We start from the raw sequence: 20,091 nt of genomic DNA on the forward strand, positions 1-20,091 counted from the left end.
CCTCCCAGTCCTCTGGGGAAGGAAGGAAAGATCCACAGCTTCCTTTGCCCATTTCCCTGGATCCCATGGGAGAAATACAAAGAAAGCACCTTTAGAACCAATGAGTGCTAATGTTTTAAGCATGTTTTAAGTTTTTAAAAAATATATACATTATGTTTGTGTCCTTTATAAAGTTTATATCTCTGCTACCTTATCTTAAATAGGTACACACATGGCCCGGCTCAACAAAGTTTGGCCCAACCCGACATGACCCTGCCCAACAAGGTCTCATTTATGTCAGATCTGGCCCTCATGAAAAATGAGTTACGCCTGTTAGGGCATGTGAAGAGGCATCCCTGGGAATTGTACCACAAGTTGGATGTCTCTAGCTCGTACAGGGTCTGTTCTACACACTCCCAAAGCAGCACCTGACATCTCCACAAAAAGCACTCTCCTGTAGCCATCTTGCCTGGGTTGCCATGGCTTGGACCTCCCTGTCAAGAGTCACTCCATCTTGTTCCTCTTGCCATATGTATCCAGCTATACAATACTATTTCTGGCCAGTCCTTTAAACTTCAAACTTAACCTATCTACAATATGCTTCTGGTTCTTTGGTTAGTAGTTCGCTGGGGTTGGATCATGCAGAGAGGAAGAGGAATTGCTGAGAATGGAAGGAGTCACCAGTAGTTATGCTGACAGGAGCTGCAGTGCATCTGACTTCCTCTCTTTCAGCTTGAATTTTTTGGGGAGTAAAGAAGCCGCATAGCATCAATGTGACCATTTTTTCCTGCTAGGCAAAAAATATCTAGTACATTGTACCGGAATGTAGAGAATGGTATGTTTCCAATTGCTTAATTGTATGGTCCATTGAGCTTACTCAGTTACACCATACAATTGATAGGAAAAGGAAAGGTCACCTGTGCAAGAACCAGTCGTTTCCGACTCTGGGGTGACGTTGCTTTCACAACGTTTTCACGGCAGCCTTTTAACGGGGTGGTTGGCCATTGCCTTCTCCAGTCATCTACACTTTCCCCCAGCAAGCTGGGTACTCATTTTACCGACCTCGGAAGGATGGAAGGCTGAGTCAACCTCGAGCTGGCTACCATACAATTGATAGACCAGTTATCAAATATGAATTGATGAAATTCCTTTGCCAGTCAATCTCTGGTTGTTTTTAAAATGGTTATTATTTCAGTAACATAGGCATTATTCCCGGGTAGAAACAAGGTGGCTAAATTTTCTCTTGATCAGCCATGTAAAATAGCCAAGAGAAGGGCAGTCCTTTCTTCTCTGTGATTCTGTGGATCCTTATTGGTGTGTATGTATGCATATAATATTTGCTTGCATTTTGGGTTGCTGCCAGCTCTCACAAGTAGTCTTTGAACAACAGAGTTCGCTTCTGCAAACCTGACTTAGGCCAACTTCCTACCAATCAAGCCCAACCATAATGTTACCTGCTGTTAGTTTCCTACCCTGTTTTTACTGGAATTGAAAGAGTTTTTTTTAATTAAACTGAGAAATGTTGACAATGGAAAAATATTTCATTTGGCTTTATCTTCTGTAACCACTGGTTTATTTATAGGTGTGCCCCCTCCCATGCAATGCAATAAGCTCTTGACTTAAGGGAGGTTCAGTGCTTAGAATACAAGGGTTTAGGTACTTTTGAAAAGCAAGATTAATAATTAATAGCAGTGAGAATCATGCTCTTCAGATTCTTCACATTCTGAGGGGGGAAATCAATTAATTATTACTATAAATCTCTGTGATTATGCTGCAGTCGTATTGCTGGGAAATTGGCCATTAAGTACCAGGAAATCGCCTATCTCCTATCAGTCAGAATTCAGCAGTACCAGTGAGCCCCTGTTCTTTTTATAAATTAACTATCAACGTGATGCATAATTGATAATCATCTATAATAATAACAATAATCTCTGTGAAATTGTGATCTTGGTAGGCAGTAGATTTGTTACAGCTCTACCCCCTGTAGTATCTTATTGCATTTGTTAACTATTAATAGCCAGTAGTTTCTGGAAGATTGAATCTGCCCTTTCTTCTGGGAAGCTGCGTTACAGAGAAGGCTAGGACCTTAGCTGATAGCAAGTGATACCATTCAGCATTGCAAGGCGATGACAGTACTGTGCCTTCACTGATGGGGCTAGTCCTTGGGTTGCCTGGCAAAAATGAGGAAGTAATCTCCAATGGCGGCAATGCAACTTTAGGCATGCATATCAACATTTTCATTTAAAACAAAAAAAAAAATCAGATAGTGGGACTGAATGAGCATTGTTATACAGAATGGAGTCTGCATCCACATTGCCTGCATGCACAGAAACATAATCCCACAAGTGGGTTTCCCTTACTGAATTGAGCCAAGGCTGTTATGAAGTAGCGTTTTTTCTCGCATCTCCTTGCTCTTAATGAGACAGCCTCATTCCCTGTGCGATCCAGTTTACAATATCAAATGCTCATCGTTGCAGTTCTGTACTGTGTATTACCTTACCGAACACACATTGCTTTGATAGTATGGTTTTCCAAAGGCCTGGCTATCTGGAGGGCTAGAGTAACTTTGAGCCAGCACCATGCGAAATTAGAGCATGTTTTGGTGATGGGCAAATGGAAAAGCTGGAGTTCTGTAGGAAACAACACCTTTAAACATTTGTCTTGATTATCTCTGTGTAGAATTATAGGGCTCTGTGTTGCCTTTTATATTTGCTGTGACTTTCTTTTGAAGTACTGTAGTTTATTTATATAGTGTTTCATGCATTTCACTAAGGAAACATCCTCACTGTTAATACAGTACAAACAGTGCTGTCAAGACTGATCCCAGGAGGCTTAAAGGAGGATTGCTGGGCTGTTAATGGTTGCTGCAGAAGCTGAATAAGTTCCATTTCAGTGTCATGGCATAGAACCAGCAGGTTAATGCCTGCAAATGTTTATACTCTTGAGAACTTGCTTTCCAAGGCTTGAAGTCCATACATGTTAAAGTGCTATTCTATGTACATCCCCTTGTTCAGCGCCCTACTGTGCCTTTACATTAGACTATTTGGAGGATAATCTCTCACCCATACATTCATAGGCATTTAACAGTTGATTCTCAGATATTAGTATTTATCTGGATACCCAGTTGAATGAGCATGTGTGGTATTAAACATGTTAAAGACAGCGTCAGATTCTAGGTTACATCTTCCCTGCCATCCAGAATTGAATGAGTTCTCAGTGAATCAGAGGTTAGGAAATTTTAATTTATTTGGTATACATTTCCTGAAATCTTATGTTGTTACAAGGTCTTTTTCATTCCGAATACATCTAACAGTGCTATGATGCTTGCCAGAAAAAAAATCAAATTGCAACAATGTGTTGCACTGGAATATAATGATACACAGTCAGGCCTGGTCTGTGTAAAATCTGGCATAGAAGAAGAGTAAATGTCTCCATTCTCTGTGGTGGGTTTCAACATTCTCATGGAATTTTGTAGAGCTTTGGTTTATGTCTCAAAAGTGCCATACACCCAAGAGATGCCTAGATATAAGGGAGATTTCTCAACTGTAAAATTAAGGATCTGGTTTATGACTGTTTCGAATGTTTGCTGGCTACATATTTAGCATTTTTCTTGTTGTTTCACATACTTTTAAAAAACTTTCTTTATAAGATTATATTTTTATTTATTTATTTATTTTTATGACTTCTATCCCGCCCTTCCCAACAAGTGGCTCAGGGCGGCTTACAATCACAGAAATCAAACATAAATAGATGTTAAACATAGAGCATTTAAATTTAAACATTAAACCATTTAAAACAGAACCATTTAAACAATTAAAACATTTAAAACATTGGGGGCAGCAAACATCCAGTATAACTACGCTCAGTTTCTTGTACCAGCTAGTCATAGGCCAGCCGGAAGAGGGTTGTCTTACAGGCCCTGCGGAACTGGGCGAGGTCCCGCAGGGCCCTCACCTCTTCCGGCAGCTGGTTCCACCAGGAGGGGGCCATAATAGAGAAGGCCCGGTCCCTTGTCGATTTTAAGTGGGCTTCCTTTGGCCCGGGGATATCTAGGAGATTTTGAGTTCCCGATCTCAGTACTCTCTGGGGAACATGCGGGGAGAGACGGTCCTTCAGGTAGGCAGGTCCTAGGCCATATAGGGCTTTAAAGGTGATAACCAGCACCTTGTACCGGACACGGTAAGCTGTCGGCAGCCAGTGCAGGTCCCGGAGCCCTGGCCGGATGTGCTCCCTTCTTGGGAGCCCTAACAACAGCCGGGCCGCGGCATTCTGCACTAGCTGCAGCTTTCGGGTTCGGCACAAAGGCAGCCCCATGTAGAGAGCATTGCAGTAGTCCAACCTCGAGGTGACCGTGGCATGGATCACTGTTGCTAGATCGTCACGTTCCAGGAAGGGGGCCAACTGCCTTGCCCGCCTAAGGTGAAAAAACGCGGACTTGGCAGTGGCTGCTATCTGAGCCTCCATCGTTAAGGAGGGCTCCAATAGTACCCCCAGGCTTTTGACCTTGTCCGCCGCTATCAGCGGCGCACCCTCAAAAGCTGGTAGGGGGATTTTCCTCCCTGGGCCCAGACGACCCAAACAAAGGACCTCTGTCTTCGCTGGATTTAGCCTCAGCCCGCTCAGTCTGAGCCACCCAGTCACTTCCTGTAATGCCCGGTCTAGATTTTCTGGGGTGGAGACTGGTCGGCCGTCCATGAGTAGATAGAGCTGGGTGTCATCAGCATACTGGTGACAACCCAGCCCATACCTTCGAGCAATCTGGGCAAGGGGACGCATATAGATGTTGAATAACATCGGGGAGAGAACCGCCCCCTGAGGCACTCCGCAATCAAGCGTTCGCTTCTGGGATAGCTCACCCCCAATCACGACCCTTTGTCCCCGACCTTCGAGGAAAGAGGAAAGCCACTGTAAAGCCAACCCCTGAATCCCCGCGTGCATACTAATCACATTAGTATGCACATACTATGTGCATACTAATCACATTGCATTGTATAAGTAGGCACTGATAAAACTTCTCCAAGTGCAATTGTAAGCAGAGTAATTGACTTCATTGGTTTTAGAAGAGTGGAAGGATTGCACTGTCTCTCTCTCTTTCTCGGCTTGACTTCGCGAACAAAGATTTAAGAAGGGTGAAGTAGTCCACGTCTTTTGCAGCCTCGCTGGTGGCTGACAAGACCAATGTGGGACAGGCAGATCCGGCCACAGTGGCTGCAGGGAAAAGTCTGATTTGGGGTTGGTGCTGTAGCAGTGCAATTCTTCCTCAATCTCCTTTTGTCCTCAAGACCAGCTATGCGTGTGTTCTCAAAGGAAGAGACAGCCTGGTGGATGGTGTGCCTCCATGCTTTGCGATCTGAGGCTAGGTCAGACCACTGGTGATGGTTGATGTGACAGGTGCCAAGGGATTTCTTCAAGGAGTCCTTGTACCTCTTCTTTGGTCCCCCTCTATTTCGATGGCCGGTGGAAAGTTCGCCATACAGAGCAATCTGGGGAAGGCGGTGGTTTTCCATCCTAGAAATATGCCCTGCCTAGATCAGCTGCGTCTTCAACAGCAGTGCCTCGATGCTTGTAACCTCCGCCCTCTTGAGGACTTCAGTGTTGGTCACAAAGTCACTCCAGTGGATGTTGAGGATGGTGCGAAGGCAGCGCTGATGAAAGCACTCAAGGAGTCGCAGGTGATGACGGTATAAAACCCACGATTCGGAGCCGTAGATGAGGGTTGTCATCACAACCGCTTTGTGAGCATTGATCTTTGTGCCTTTTTTCAGATGCTTGTTGCTCCACACTCTTTTGTGCAGTCGGCCAAATGCACGGTTTGCCTTTGCCAGCCTGTTGTCAATCTCCTTGTCGATCTTGGCATCTGAGGAGATGATGCACCCCAGGTAGCTGAACTGCTGGACTGTCTTCAGAACTGATTCACCCACAGTGATGCAGGGAGGGTGATAATCTTCCTGGGGTGCAGGCTGGTAGAGAACTTCTGTCTTCTTCAGACTAACTTCTAGGCCGCATAGCTTGGCAGCCTCTGCAAAGCAGGACGTCATATGCTGCAGAGCTGATACCGAGTGGGAGACGAGTGCAGCATCATCAGCAAACAGTAGCTCGCGGATAAGTTTTTCCATTGTCTTGGAGTGAGCCTTTAGTCGCCTCAGGTTGAACAGGCTGCCATCGGTGCGATAGTGGATGTAGACACCATCGTCATCATCTAGATCTACTGCGGCTCTTTGAAGCATCATGCTAAAGAATATCGTAAAGAGAGTTGGCGCGAGAACGCAGCCTTGCTTTACACCTGTGCCTATTGGGAAGGGCTCCGAGAGGTCGTTGCAGTGTCTGACTTGGACTCGCTGGTCTTCATGTAGCTGGATGATCATGCTGAGGAACCTTGGGGGACATCCTAAACGTTCCAAGATTTGCCACAGGCCTTTCCTGCTAACGGTATCGAAAGCTTTGGTAAGGTCAACAAAAGTCACATATAGACCCTTGTTCTGTTCCCTGCATTTCTCTTGGAGCTGCCTGAGAACAAATACCATGTCGGTGGTGCTCCTGTTAGCTCTGAAGCCGCACTGGCTCTCTGGGAGGAGTTCTTCTGCAATGGTGGGCACCAGTCTGTTCAGGAGTATTCTGGCAAGGATTTTGCCTGCGATGGAGACCAGGGTTATTCCCCGGTAGTTGGAGCAGTCTGATTTTTCCCCTTTGTTCTTGTGTAGAGTGATGATGATTGCATCGCGAAAGTCCTGTGCTAGTTTGCCTTGTTCCCAGCAGGTGACAAGTACTTTGTGAAGTGTGCTATGTAGTACTGTGCCCCCATGCTTCCAGATCTCTGGTGGGATTCCGTCAACTCCCACTGCCTTGCCACTTTTCAGTTGCTTGATGTCTTTAACAGTCTCTTCTAGGGTGGGGATCTCATCCAACTCTGTTTTCACTGGTGGAAGTGGGGTGAGGTGGATTGCTGAATCTTGAACTACGCGGTTGGCACTGAAGAGAGCCTGAAAATACTCTGACCACCGGTTCAGTATGGATGCCTTGTCTGTGAGGAGCACTTGGCCGTCTGCACTACGCAAGGGACTCTGAGCCTGATATGATGGGCCATATACTGCCTTCAGGGCTTCGTAGAACCCTCTTAAATCACCAGTGTCTGCACACAGCTGGGTTCTCTCTGCAAGCTTGGTCCACCACTCGTTCTGAATGTCTCGAAGTTTGCGCTGGAGGTTGCTACATGCAGCGCGAAAGATTGCTTTTTTCCCGGGACAGGAAGGCTGAGCAAGATGTGCTTGGTAGGCAGATCTCTTTTTCGCTAGTAATTGATTGTTCTCGTCAAACCAGTCCTTGTTCTTCCTTGTGGAGAACCCGAGGACTTCTTCAGAGATCGACAGGATGGTAGTTTTTAGGTGTTCCCAGAGTGCTTCTGGAGAAGGGTCTGTGGGGCAACTGGGGTCCTCAATTCTTGACTGGAGTTTTGCCTGGAAGGCAGCTTTAACTTCGGCTGACTGAAGGCTGCCAACATGAAGCTTCCTCCGAGGGATACCTCCTCTCCTGGGTGTGGGTTTAAAGTGAAGACGGAGATTGCAGCGTACAAGATGATGATCCGTATGACATTCCGCACTGGGCATTACTCGGGTGTGTAAGACATCTCGAAGGTCTCTCTGGCGCACCAGAATGTAGTCGATAAGGTGCCAGTGCTTGGACCGTGGGTGCATCCAGGTTGTCTTCAGGCTGTTCTTCTGCTGAAAGATAGTGTTGGTGATGGTGAGCTGGTGCTCCGTGCAGAATTCTAGCAGGAGGCGCCCGTTATCATTGCAGTTGCCAATGCCGTGTTTGCCAAGTACTCCTTTCCAGGCTTCCGAGTCTTTACCTACTCTGGCATTGAAGTCGCCAAGGATGATCACCTTGTCCTCTGTAGGGGTCTTCCGTACGAGGTTGCGTAGATCAGCATAGAACTTGTTCTTTTCTGCAGGATCTGCTTGAAGGATTGGGGCATACACACTGAAGAATGTTGCATGCTGCTTGTTTTGAAGTGGGAGGCGCATGGACATGATGCGATCTGAGTGACCTGTTGGCAGGTTTTCGAGTTTGGAGGCAATGGAGTTCCTGACCATGAAGCCAACACCAGAAAGGCGGCTCTCAGCCTTTGACTTACCCGACCAGTAGAGGGTATAGCCAGCACCATGTTCTTGAAGACTACCTTCCTCAGGGAAACGGATCTCACTGAGAGCTGCTATGTCAATATTCAACCTGAGAAGTTCGTGGGCAACTAGAGCAGAGCGTCATTCAGGGCGACCACTGTCTACTGTGTCAATCATGGTTCTGATGTTCCAACACGCAAGCTTTAGTCTTTGCACACTTTGTGAGGCAGGTGCATGCCTTTTGTTTGTTGTTATTTTTTGATCGCAAGTAAGGATGCCCGTTGACCACGGCTAGCCAACTGGGGTTGGGGAGACGAGCTTTGTTTAGGCCACCTTTTCTAGGCCCCTCTCTGTGTGGAGCAAGCAGTGCTGTCCCTAGATAAGGCTGCTTGGTCGTTCAGGGTGCTGCCGAAAAATGCTTTCGTCTCCGGGTCAGCATCAGGCGACCAATACCCTGAACCGCCTACATGCAGGAGAGGGACTGCGGCTTCCAGTGGCATCTTCCACCTGCCGTTTCGCCCCTTGCCCATCGCTGCAGGACTTGGTGTGCTGTGGGTTGTGGATGTGGATATGCCCTTCAGGCCTGCGCAGAGGAATTTTTTAGGTGAAGCGCAGTGTGCGCGGTACTGGCTCCACCCTTTCACCTTGGGGTCATCTGCCATGGCCCAGTAAGCCAGGACGCCGGCAGCGAGTCCTCCAGGTGGTAGGTGTTACATTAACGAGCTCTATCTGCCCGGGTTTGATGTTAGAGTTTTCCTTCTCTTGGCTGGCGAGGTTGGTGAGCCCAGCCTGCCCATCCAGTTATACTGCCAGACATTCGGTGGCACCATGACGTGGCAAACTCTGTGAGAAACGGGGGGGACCAGCGGGAAGGTGTTGCCACGGATGCAGTAATGCAGGAGAGGCCATTGCAGTGACCATCTGCCAGGCATAGCTGGACAGTGAGCACGCGGCGTTCACTACACCGAGAGAGGAGAGGCTATGTATTGCGCATACACTTTCCCTGGGGGGGCAGGATACCCAAGAGGGAGCCCACCCCTCCCCCCCCTGTAAATGGTGGTTTAATTGGCAAGATTGCATCTGACAAGGCAGGAGTCTGCAGTAAGGAGAAGGTGTAGTTAACAGATCATCTTCAAGGATAGTACTTTGATAGAATTCTACTATGATCTGTCTGTGTGTATATATAATGGGATTCTTCGGTCAGAATCCCAAATCCTGCAAACAGTGTACAAAAATTGTATAATGGAAGTGAGCAGTGTAAATGGGTTCACTCTCCAAACATCTGTTTATTAATTTTTATTCTTCATTGTGTAGTGTACTTTTAAAAACATCACTTAAGAATTTTTTGTTGCATTGTTTTAGATGATAGGTTTTCAGGGAATCTCAAGAAAAATGTTGAAGAATAAGTAGATGGAAGCTTTGGCAAATGAAGTGGAGCAGACCCCCTGACCACCAAAAGCAGTTTCTTTCTGGTTTCTAAATTTTAATTAGAAACAGCCAATGCATTTCCAGTTTTTTCTCAACACTGTGGGTGTCTTGATTTTTTTTAAAGAAGAAACTTGAGAATATCTGCAAGTACATGTTCTACAAGTTTCTGACTGGGAGGCCGCATTCAGTGCTGTGGGGTATGATCAAATCCATAAAAAATTCCTTGACTTCATATCCATGGTACAGGGTAGTGGCCTCCAGCAAAGCCCAGATAACAGTGCTAGAGGCAACCATAAGCCTTAATGGATGCAGATTGTGATTGCTATAATAATGTGGTTATGCTTCACAAGGAGCCTGGGACTGTTTATATGCTAATCTCTCTGCCTAAACCATGGTGAAGTCCAGAGAACTCAACATCAAACTCCCATGACAAATGCATATTTAATAGTACAGTGCAGTAAAAATTCAAGTTCAGTTCTACGGAATTTATGTATCTATCCACAGATTGCCTTAACCACTGGGCATGGGGCAAAAATATATACTGACTCACAGTCTGAGCCTTTTTCTTCAACTCTGCCCATAGCCTGGTATTTGAGCTCTTTAGCATCTGTTTAGCTGCAACATCTCCAAGAATGGCACCTCTCTATAGCAGCATCTTGTCTCAGATAAGTTATATAATGAATGGCAGGTATGTCATTCTATGCTTTGTGATGTGGTAACTTGGTGTCAGCCGCAATGTCCCGTTCCACCTTTAGTTGTAATCCCATGTATAAGTACTTGTTAATTCATATCTGCCACATGAATGTGCTGGGAAGGTCCAGGGAACAAAACAGTTTCAGAGTTGCATTTATGTTTGGGAACATTATTACCACTGCTCCTTCATTCTGTTCCATCTCTTTTCTGTTTGGTCACGTAACATGTTTGGGGACCAAACACATTGCTCATGCAGTAATACCAGCTGGTTATCTTGAGATGCTTCTGCATCCTCATAACATGATTCAGGTTGTACTGCCCCAACAGTCCTTTGAGCATTATCCTAAGTAGAATGTGAATGTAGACCTGGTTTGTAGCACATGAATGGATTTAAGTAAAACTAGCTTACTCCTTTATCCTTTTGTGGTTATGCAGTTTTTTACAATTATGGGTTTTTTTGCAACTTATTGTCTTGTAGATCATAACTACTGAAGCCATTTCATTTTGGTAATGCAGATAGTCACTGACAGATCCTTGCTTTCCAAGAGCTAATGATATACAACTCTTGTTTCAGGATTCAAAGTGACGTTATGCACTCGGACTACTGTGAATTTCTATAAGTTCTTCGGGGATTCCTTTATCCTTTGAGTTGCAAAACTTACAAATAACGCAGTAGAGCAATGGCACTTGTGGACAAACACAAAGTCAAACGGCAGCGATTGGACAGAATTTGTGAAGGTAAGCCTTCATGTAATCTGTACAAATAATAAAAATATTCCTAGGAACTTTAGAAAATTTTTAAAATCTTTTGTTATTTCTTTTTATGGAAAAGCCAGATTCAGAAGTAAAATGGTATCACTTCAGCAGAGTGTAGCATCCTAGTTGTATCTTTGTATCTCCCAATTGCATCTAATATAATTCTCATTCCTCTTTCATGACAGATGACAGGAAAAACATTGAGTGTATTATGTTCTTATTCTGGAATCAATTACATATATATCCCTAATGTAAAAAATCTTTGGGTCAGCCTTTGAGAAATCCTTAAAAGTCATGCGTCTTGATTTGAAAAATACAGGATCAAAACATGATATTCATTATTGTTGGTTACTTAGAGCTGGTTTACATGTAACAGTCTGCCTCTGGGGATCCGCAACATAGTACCCATGGGCTCCAGGAACTTAATTGACACCTTTCCTAATGCCCACTCAGAACTCTTTTTCTAGCAGGAGCTCCTCTGCATATTAGGCCTTGCCCTCCGATGTAGTCAATCCTTCAAGGGTTTACAGGGCTCTTATTACAGGGCCTACTGTAAGCTCCAGGAGGATTAGCTACATCAAGCGGCATAGCCTAATATGCAGAGGATATTTTTCTCCTGGTAGAAAACAAGCCCTGTGCCCACTAAATGATTTTTTAGAAAGATTGATGTGGCCAGATGTGTTTTTTGAGTTTTTCATATTTGTGCTGTAATGTTTCACTGAATTTTAATTCCCCCAAATAGAGCTGCTGTTTGAAGTCAGTTTGAATATATTTTTATAAATCAGTGGAAGTTGATACTAATATCACTACATCACATTTTGGGCACTTCTCAAAAATCTTTTATGTTCTTATTAGAATCTGGCCAGAATCTTTTTCTTGCTAAACGTGTGCACCAGCCCTTCAGCTCCAGTTGTTGTTGTTACAAGTCTTAATGCAGTTTTTAAAAGTCTGGGCTTAAGAGAGAATGGCTTATGTTAGGGGGATATCCACGAAAAGAAGCATTTTCCCTTTGCATAAGTGCATTAGATACCTATAATTGCCAGATTATGGTTTCTTAGCTAGTTATTGTGTATACTTGTGTGTTTGTGAGAAAATATTTTTAAACAATATATTAATTTTAAAAAGCATCCCATTAAATAGAGGGAAATGCCTGAAATGTTGAAGAGCTACTATCAAGCTATACATAACATAACACCCTAAAATGTTGTGGTTGGCTGTAGCTCCTTCGGCAGCCATTTTGTAATTGGTTTCACCTCCCTTAGCTGGAATTTTATGATTGCACCTACCACCCTGTGTCAGAATCCCAAAGGTATCTATGGGCTCAAACAAGTTGGGCTCCTGTGTTCTAGCTGCTTACAGAGAATAAAAGATACCAGAGTCATCTCCCCTCCCTCCATAATACCTAGTTCGAATTACTTTGTTGTTGCTGTGTTATTCTAGGGCATTTTTTTGAGGTAGAGGCACCAAATTTGCAGCATAGCTACTGGTGCCTCTCCTAGCACCCCGCCTCAAATTTAATTCTATGGGGCCCAGAAGAAGGTACCCCCCCCATCCTCCATTGTTTCCAGTGGAGGAGAAAAAAGGTGTTTAATGGAATGTGGTACCTTTAAATGCCTTCTCCAAGCCGCCTTCTTCAAGCTGCCATGGCGAGTGAACTCCAAAGGCATTTAAAGGGACTGATAGCCCTTTAAATGCCATATCTGCAGCTATCTGCAGCCCTGAAAATATTTTCTTTTCTTTTTTTTGAGGCAGCCATTCTCAGACAGCTGAATCACCAGCCTCTTGGTGCCTTCCTGAGAAAATACCCAATAAATACCAATACAGTATTTATTGGGGGGGGGGGAGGTTGTTTGATTTATACTGAGCCCACACCCCTAGTTGATATGAATTGAGGAAATGAAAATAGTAACAGTGTCAGCACACTGGATAAGTTGTGGTGTATGTTTGATGTCATACAAGTGATTCCCACTATAATCAATGAGCTAGTTGCTTACATAAATGAAGTGAAAAGACGACGTCTGAAAGAATATGCCAAATAATCTTTTGTTTTTACTGTTAGTACATTTACAAATTTATCTCCGCAATCATAACAACGAGAAACTTTTATTAAACTTTTAAAAAGTGTTCTTGAATACTCTGATTCAGAGGTGTCAGACTCATTTGTTATGAGAGCTGGATCTGACGTCAATATCACTTTGTTGGGCCAGACGTGTGTGCCATAAAGTATAGCACCAGGTACCAGAAATATAAACTTTATAAAGGATACAGGCAAACCCAATTAACAATATTATTTTTAGTAAAAATGCAAACAAAAGCAATTGTTTCCGAGCAATGAAAGCAACTGACTTACTGGGGAACTCACAAGAGCCCCAATAAATGTATTTAATCAATTAAAGATTAGATTTTACCACCAAAAGATACCATAAAAGGGAAGAACCTTATGTTTCCATGCACACCACTTGCTTGCGGAGCAGGTAAGGGCCCAGGACGGGCCTGCTCTGATTAGACTGCAGGGGTGTATAGTCCTTTATTGAGAACTGTGTATTGGTCACACCTTCTATTATAGCATTTTTCAGAAATTGTATTTGTTTCAAATGGAGCTGCAGTTTTTGACTGAGAAGTTCACTCCTTATATTCTACAATCATTACCTACTTCCAAGGTGTGGTTTGAAAAAAATGCAAGCTTTTGTGCCTTGGGCTGTGTGAAAGCTATTAAAGGATGCAAAGCAGCATTGTACAGTCTTCTATATATTGCTAACTAGCTCAGCAGAACCAATGGGTTGAAATTAAATCAAAAGAGTTTCCGGCTCAACATTAGGAAGAACTTCCTGACCGTTAGAGCAATTCCTCAGTGAACAGGCTTCTTCAGGAGGTGGTGGGCTCTCCTTCCTTGGAGGTTTTTAAACAGAGGCTAGATGGCCCTCTGACAGCAATGAAGATCCTGTGAATTTAGGGGGAAGTGTTTGTCAGTTTCCTGCATTGTGCAGGGGGTTGGATTAGATGACCCTAGAGGTCCCTTCCAACTCTATGATTCTGTGATTCAGCAGGCATTTAAAATATTAGTAAGAAATCAAGATAAGGATTTTGTGATATAAACCCTTGCTCAGTGGCTGTTTCAGTAATCAAAGACCACCAATCCCACTGTGGTCTTTCCATGTGTATAAGGAACCTTCTAAAGTACTGGGTAGGCTGGTTTTTTCTATGCTTAGGGAAAGGGAGAGATAACACAAATGGAAATATGTAATAGATAGATATGGTATTCTGCAAGTTTTTTAAAAAATATAACAATTGTTAAGCAGGAAAGTATAGCAAAGATTTTTGAGGTTCAGTTCGTTGTTCATTGTAAGAAAGGTTCAATCCACAAAACAGTGCCGTTTAGTTCATTTTAAAGTGGTTTGTGCAGAACAATTATTTGTCAAATAAGGCTACTGTCTCTAGTTTATGTATCTCCGCCATCAGTCTAGACAGTGTTACTTTATTTACTTATGAGATAAGTTGAAAATGGAACCGGGAGTGACCATGTCAGACTTTTTAATGTGTTTGCTGATATTTTCTAATGAAAGAAGTGGTGGTCATCTCATAAAAGTTTTACAAGTAGTAGCAAAATATATATACAGAGTGTAATTAAGTCATCAGTAGTTTCAAGTTTTACACAGTGTAAGCCAAAATGCCCTCAAAACGAGGTTGGAGAATTGTCAGGTGGGCACCTGGCTTAGTCAGGATCTTTTTACCTGTGTATACAGGATTCCACGTCCACAAAGTAATGCTTAAAAATATTACGGACTCTAATTAAGTAAAACAATTAAAATTTATTCTAGAAAATATAGGCTTACATACAAGACAATGTGCTCATGAAACATACATACAGTCCTAGGAAAAATAGAGAGAGATATAGAGACAACACATGGGTAGACAAACAGGGTGATAATTACCGATTGTAGTCTTCAAGAAGGCTCCAATGGCAACATAAGAGGACGGAGGAAATGGACCCAAAACTGTGGCCAGAATCGGGGATGGATCTAGACAGCGGAATTGGGATACTGCTAGAAGCACACCTGTGGGTAGCTAGTCCACAGATTATAAGGACTCTCTTGAGCCCTCAGGAAATGGGAGGTACGAGGGGGGAGGAAAGTGGTCAGCTCACGAAAAGGGGAGTTTTCGCAGTGACCATAAGGGCTGGACTACTATGATAGCCAATGGGAAGTTCATTGGTGTCACCTAATTGGGTGCTTGCTCTTGACCAATGGACTGTCCTGGGTACCTGAGAGAACTTTCAGTTTGAACCGGACCAGGGGGAGGCTCCAAAGTGACAGTTGGGGAGAAGAATGGAAAGATTACTTGGGTGGGGAGATACTTAGGACTATTGGACTTGTCTAAAAGGGTGACAATAGACAGTCAAATCATGGCCTAGGTAACACCCAGTCTATACAAAGGAACTTGGCTCTGGCTGAAAATGGTCTTCCTCTTCTTCTGTCTTCTTCTGGGCACCAGTCTTTGTCTAGAGTTCCATTAAACAAAGAAAGTGGCGGTTGGACGATTTAACCACTCCTGAGGTTGGTGGGTTGCTTGCAGGCATAGGTGACATCTGGTATGTATGTGAGCCGTCCGCTTCGCTGGAATGGAATCAAGCCTGGTAGGAAGATGGCTGCGTGTGGTGTTAGCCCTCCACGGTGGATTCCATGGTCAGAACTTCATAACCGTTCACCTGGATAGCTCCTGGCGGCGCAGTTTCCTCCGCTCCAATGCTGGGATGGCTGTCATATGGAACGACGGGAAACCATCCGTTCTCCTAGTGGACACTCTTATACCGGTTTAGGGTGTCTTAGTAGCGTCATGGCTGCTTGTACTGCATAAGTCCCTTTTGCCCCTGGATAGGTTTACCCACACTCTCTGGCCAGACGTGTGCGAGTCACTTCTCCTGGTGCTCTGGCAACCAAGCTGGTAATCACGATGTTCTGTAAGGGGTTTTTTCCTCACAACAGATCTCAAGACCATGTCTATCCAGAATGCTGAGCAGATTTTATGAATTCTGTGAGAAAAGGACCTAGGGTACAAATAGTAAGATTTAAATATTTAAAAATGGAGGCAGAATTTCTTAATTTTTTTTTACATTTTTCTGAAGTTGTTCAATTACAAGCTATGAAGCCATAGTTAACAAAGGTATAGCTTGAGCATAAGGCTCTTGGCTATAAAAATCATTTGCCAGCCTTTAATGTCCTATAGGAGTCTTAGTAGCTTTTGCTAGAACAGACTGATACATGCACGCTGGTACTTCATCCTCTAGCTGATGTTTTTGTGCCATTTTTGCAAGAATGATTCAGTGAAACTCTTTATCCCCTGTCCCCCTCTACCTTCCCTCAACACTTCTAAGTTTGCCATGAATTATTTAGCCATCAATTGAGAGTGGGCCAATGCTGATGATTGTTTTGCACACACAGGCCTCCAGTGAAACATGTTATTGATACCAATATCCCTTGGTAAGCAGCATAAGGCTAGAGCAAATTTCAAACACAAAATAGAGAACCAGTTGAGGGGGAGATACAGTCTTCATTTCATCATGTAATACAAAAAAATGCAAAAGCTATTCCACCTGTCAGTTTAATTAACCCAGTCAAAATAGGGTTAATCTTCTCCAGAACATCGTGAAAGTATGCATCCTTTGTAATCCTGGAAAAAATGCTGACAGCTGCCAGAGTTGTATGGCGGGAAAGAGTTGTGTTTCTACCCATCAGAATGCTATAAATATGCAGGTGTAGAGCTCTATCTCATATCTAAAACAGACTTTGAACCTGACTTAAAAGTGTTCCATCAGGCAGCTTTAGATTTTTCAAAAGCCACCCTTCCAGTTTGAAGTTTGCTATCAGATGTGGTTGTTAAGGGTACAAGAATCTTACAAGGATCAGAGGACAGACCTACTAACAGAGCATTAGATACCTTTGAAGTTTAGATTATTTTCCTCTGAACAATGAATTTTACAAGTTTTCCTCTTCCATCTTTTTTTTCCTGCCAAAATATTTTTGCTAATCTGTAAAGGTGCAGTTTACATAAAACAAGAAATCCATTTGTTGTCTGCCAATTACATTTGCAATTTTAATTATGCTGAAGGGACTTCCAGTGCTGTCTTACAGCAACAGTCTTTTACAACTACTATTAAAACACTTATAGGCATGAACGACTAACTAAATGCAATTAAGAGATGCTTTAAAAATAATACTAAAATACTTGCCAATGCTAAGGTTCAAAAGATTTCAGTTCACTGCAAACTTTTCTGGTAGCTGTGTGTGTTGATTGATAGTTATTATGTGGTCATCAATTGGAATGATATGGCTCTTCATATGCAGTAGCAAGTCTTGAAACATAACAGCTTCACTGGAGATAAAGAATACTTTCCTTTGATTGCATATTCAGAAGAATGGATTACAAATGGATCTTTGTATATCAGGCCACATGTAATATGTAATGAATTTTAATGAATTTCCTTGTCCTGGAATTTTTCTCAGACAAAATGGTTGACCACTTGTACAGATGGCATAAAATAAGGTTGCTGCTTGTATTGATGTAATGTAATATCTATATATCTAAGTGAACAGGACTTTAGAATGTAAAATCTACCCACTAGGTTGAAAGATAAACATGGGATCTTTCTGTAAATTAGGAGGAAGCCCTAGGTATGCTGAAATATATGAACTGTCTGAAAAAAAAGTTTTTTTAAAAAAACATAAAACACAAAGAAGCATATACTTCTTTAAGAAGAGCATGCCGCCAAGGTCTTATGAAACTTCATTGTGACATCTCAGTGGCTACTGTGGGGCCAGCTCAGATTTCTGAGGAATCCAGGCCCTGGTAATTTTCAGCATGGAGAAGGGGGAGAGAGACGGAGAGAAAGACAGACTATAAAAGGTGATAGATGGGGTGGGAGGAGTATAATTGGAGGAGGGAGGAACACAAAGAAAAGCTGAAGAGAAAGTGGAAGAGAAAAATGAGGTGAGGGGGAGACTGTACCTAGGGACAAACAGATGAGTGAGAGAGAAGGCAAGGCGAGGGCTACCAGGGGAAGGGAAAGCTTCTGAATATAAAGAAAGGGAGTGGAGAGTCTGCAGCCACTGCTTGTATTGGCACCCACTTGTGTTGGCAGATCCCTGAAGAGGTGACATATAAATATAAATATAAATGCGCTAAATTAAGAAATAATTTGCCAAGTAGGATTTAAAGCCTAAATGTATATCAGCATGGGATATGCTAATTTCCTAGCCTCCAGGGTCAAGACCTTAGTACCAAATAGAAAGTCAGGCAAGCTGTATCCTGTGTAATGGAAATATGTACCTATTCCTTATGTGTTTAATGCATACTTCCCTGTACCTGCTATATGAACAAGTACATGTGTATGGGCATGTTAAAGTTGTTAGAATTAATGTCATGGAATGAATGATCCATAGACTTGTAAAAACCCATTCATGGACATGTTCTTAATAGCGGTGTTGGTCCTACAGAAAAGGAATCTAGAGAAGGTTGGGTTTATACCATTTATTGAAATTACCTTAGTGTTTAAAATAATAGAAGAAAGCATTTGTAGCAAAATGCATTTGTGTTGATGTATCTGTGTATAGGAGCAGCACAGCATACAGTCAAATAATGAATCACTTTGATGATGATTTTTCAGCGATAGTCCTTTTTTAGAGTAGTAGTTTAGTGAAAGTAGAATGAGACCCTTTCGGGCTAGTATGCCTGCCTTCTGGAAACAAAGCAGAGGTCATACACTTGGTCTGTTTCAGTCAGGTTTCAGCTTTGGCACAGAGAGAGCATTAGTTGCTCTGGTGGAGGATCTCTGTCTCTTGATAGAAAGCAGCAATGCTGCTTTGTTGATCTTATTGAATCTGAAAGCAGCCTTTGATATTCTTGATCACTGTGTTTTGTTAAATCATTTGGAGGCTGTCATGGGCCAACCAGCTGCTACCTCCTCAAATGAGGAATATAAAGAATTAGGCCCCAACTGGTCAGAATCCCCATCCAAGCTGCCAGATACGGCAGCACATCCAATGGGGGAAGCATTGAAAAGAGAGAATGCTTCCCAATCATGGCTGGGCTGCTCAATCTTCCAGGAAGAGAAAGATGCTACAGATGTTGGCTTCCTGAGCTGGTAGAGCATAGAAGAATAACAGAACACTTGGCTGTTCAGCAACGGTCAGAGTTAGTTCCTAGAGTGTAGTACTTGTGGGACCAGGACTGACAGGATGATAGGGAAACAGTAAAAGATCTGCACCTGTAGGAGGGTGAAGGCAACAGTTAGTAGCAACACCAGGTGATGAGTCAGCAAAAAGTGTGGATAAAAGGAATATGCTAAGCAAGGATTGGTGTGGAAGCAACCTTGCTCACTACCCCTCTGTGTGCTGACCTGTTTAGCAAACCTTGCTGCCTTGCACTTTGTCTCTGGTAATCTGTTCTTGCTCCTGGAGCCTGGGACCCAGACCCCTGTATCCTGCACTTGTTCCCAAGTCTTGGCACTTGACCCTTCTACCCTGACCCTTGGACTTGACCTTTGGGTATCCGACTCAGGACCAGTTTGTAGATGTTGTTCTTGTGTATTTCTGTTCTTGTTGTCATTGTATTTGTGTATCCTGGAAACCCTAGGCTACTGCAGTAGAAGTGCCACTGGATCTAACAAAATCCTCCCCTCTTCTGATGCTAATTCGCAGACTGGATTGCTACTACCTGACCATAGTGCCTCTGATACCCATCATGACAGCTTCTCCAAAAGTCTGCCATGATTAGTGGTGTTTGAATCTGACAGGTGATACAGGAGAATCAGTCTGTATTTCTTTCTAGGCAGAAGGCATTCTTCAGAGTGGCCAGGAAGTTTCAGTTCCAATACTAGATTTAAATGAGTAGATGGCTGCCACAGCTTTTAAACATTTTGTTAGTATTTTTTTTAAAAAAAATTTTGGTCTGATAGCATTTCTATCTCTTTCTAGATCACTTACATACAAGAGTAGTCAGATTCTTATAGAAATACAGTCATATTGTATAGATAACATTCAAGTTAATATTGCTGTTCTGTGTAACACTTGGCTTTCCTTGAGTGAGTGCTCCCCATAGGTTTAAGTGGACCTTCCTTGACTTG

At 43.1% G+C, this 20,091-nt stretch overlaps 1 protein-coding gene across 1 annotated transcript in view; it reads left to right on the plus strand.

Moving 5' to 3' along the window:
* Nucleotides 1-10,791: 10,791 nt before the first annotated feature.
* CTBP2 (C-terminal binding protein 2) overlaps nt 10,792-20,091 on the plus strand; it is a 124,087-nt gene continuing 114,787 nt past the window's right edge. Inside the window, exon 1 of the mRNA XM_060241443.1 lies at nt 10,792-10,955. Within this exon, the coding sequence (XP_060097426.1) occupies nt 10,898-10,955 (58 nt within the window). The 5' untranslated portion in view covers nt 10,792-10,897. The remainder of the gene's footprint in view (nt 10,956-20,091) is intronic.

The sequence above is a fragment of the Heteronotia binoei genome, chromosome 6 (genome assembly GCF_032191835.1).
Source record: "Heteronotia binoei isolate CCM8104 ecotype False Entrance Well chromosome 6, APGP_CSIRO_Hbin_v1, whole genome shotgun sequence".
Lineage (NCBI taxonomy): Eukaryota > Metazoa > Chordata > Lepidosauria > Squamata > Gekkonidae > Heteronotia > Heteronotia binoei.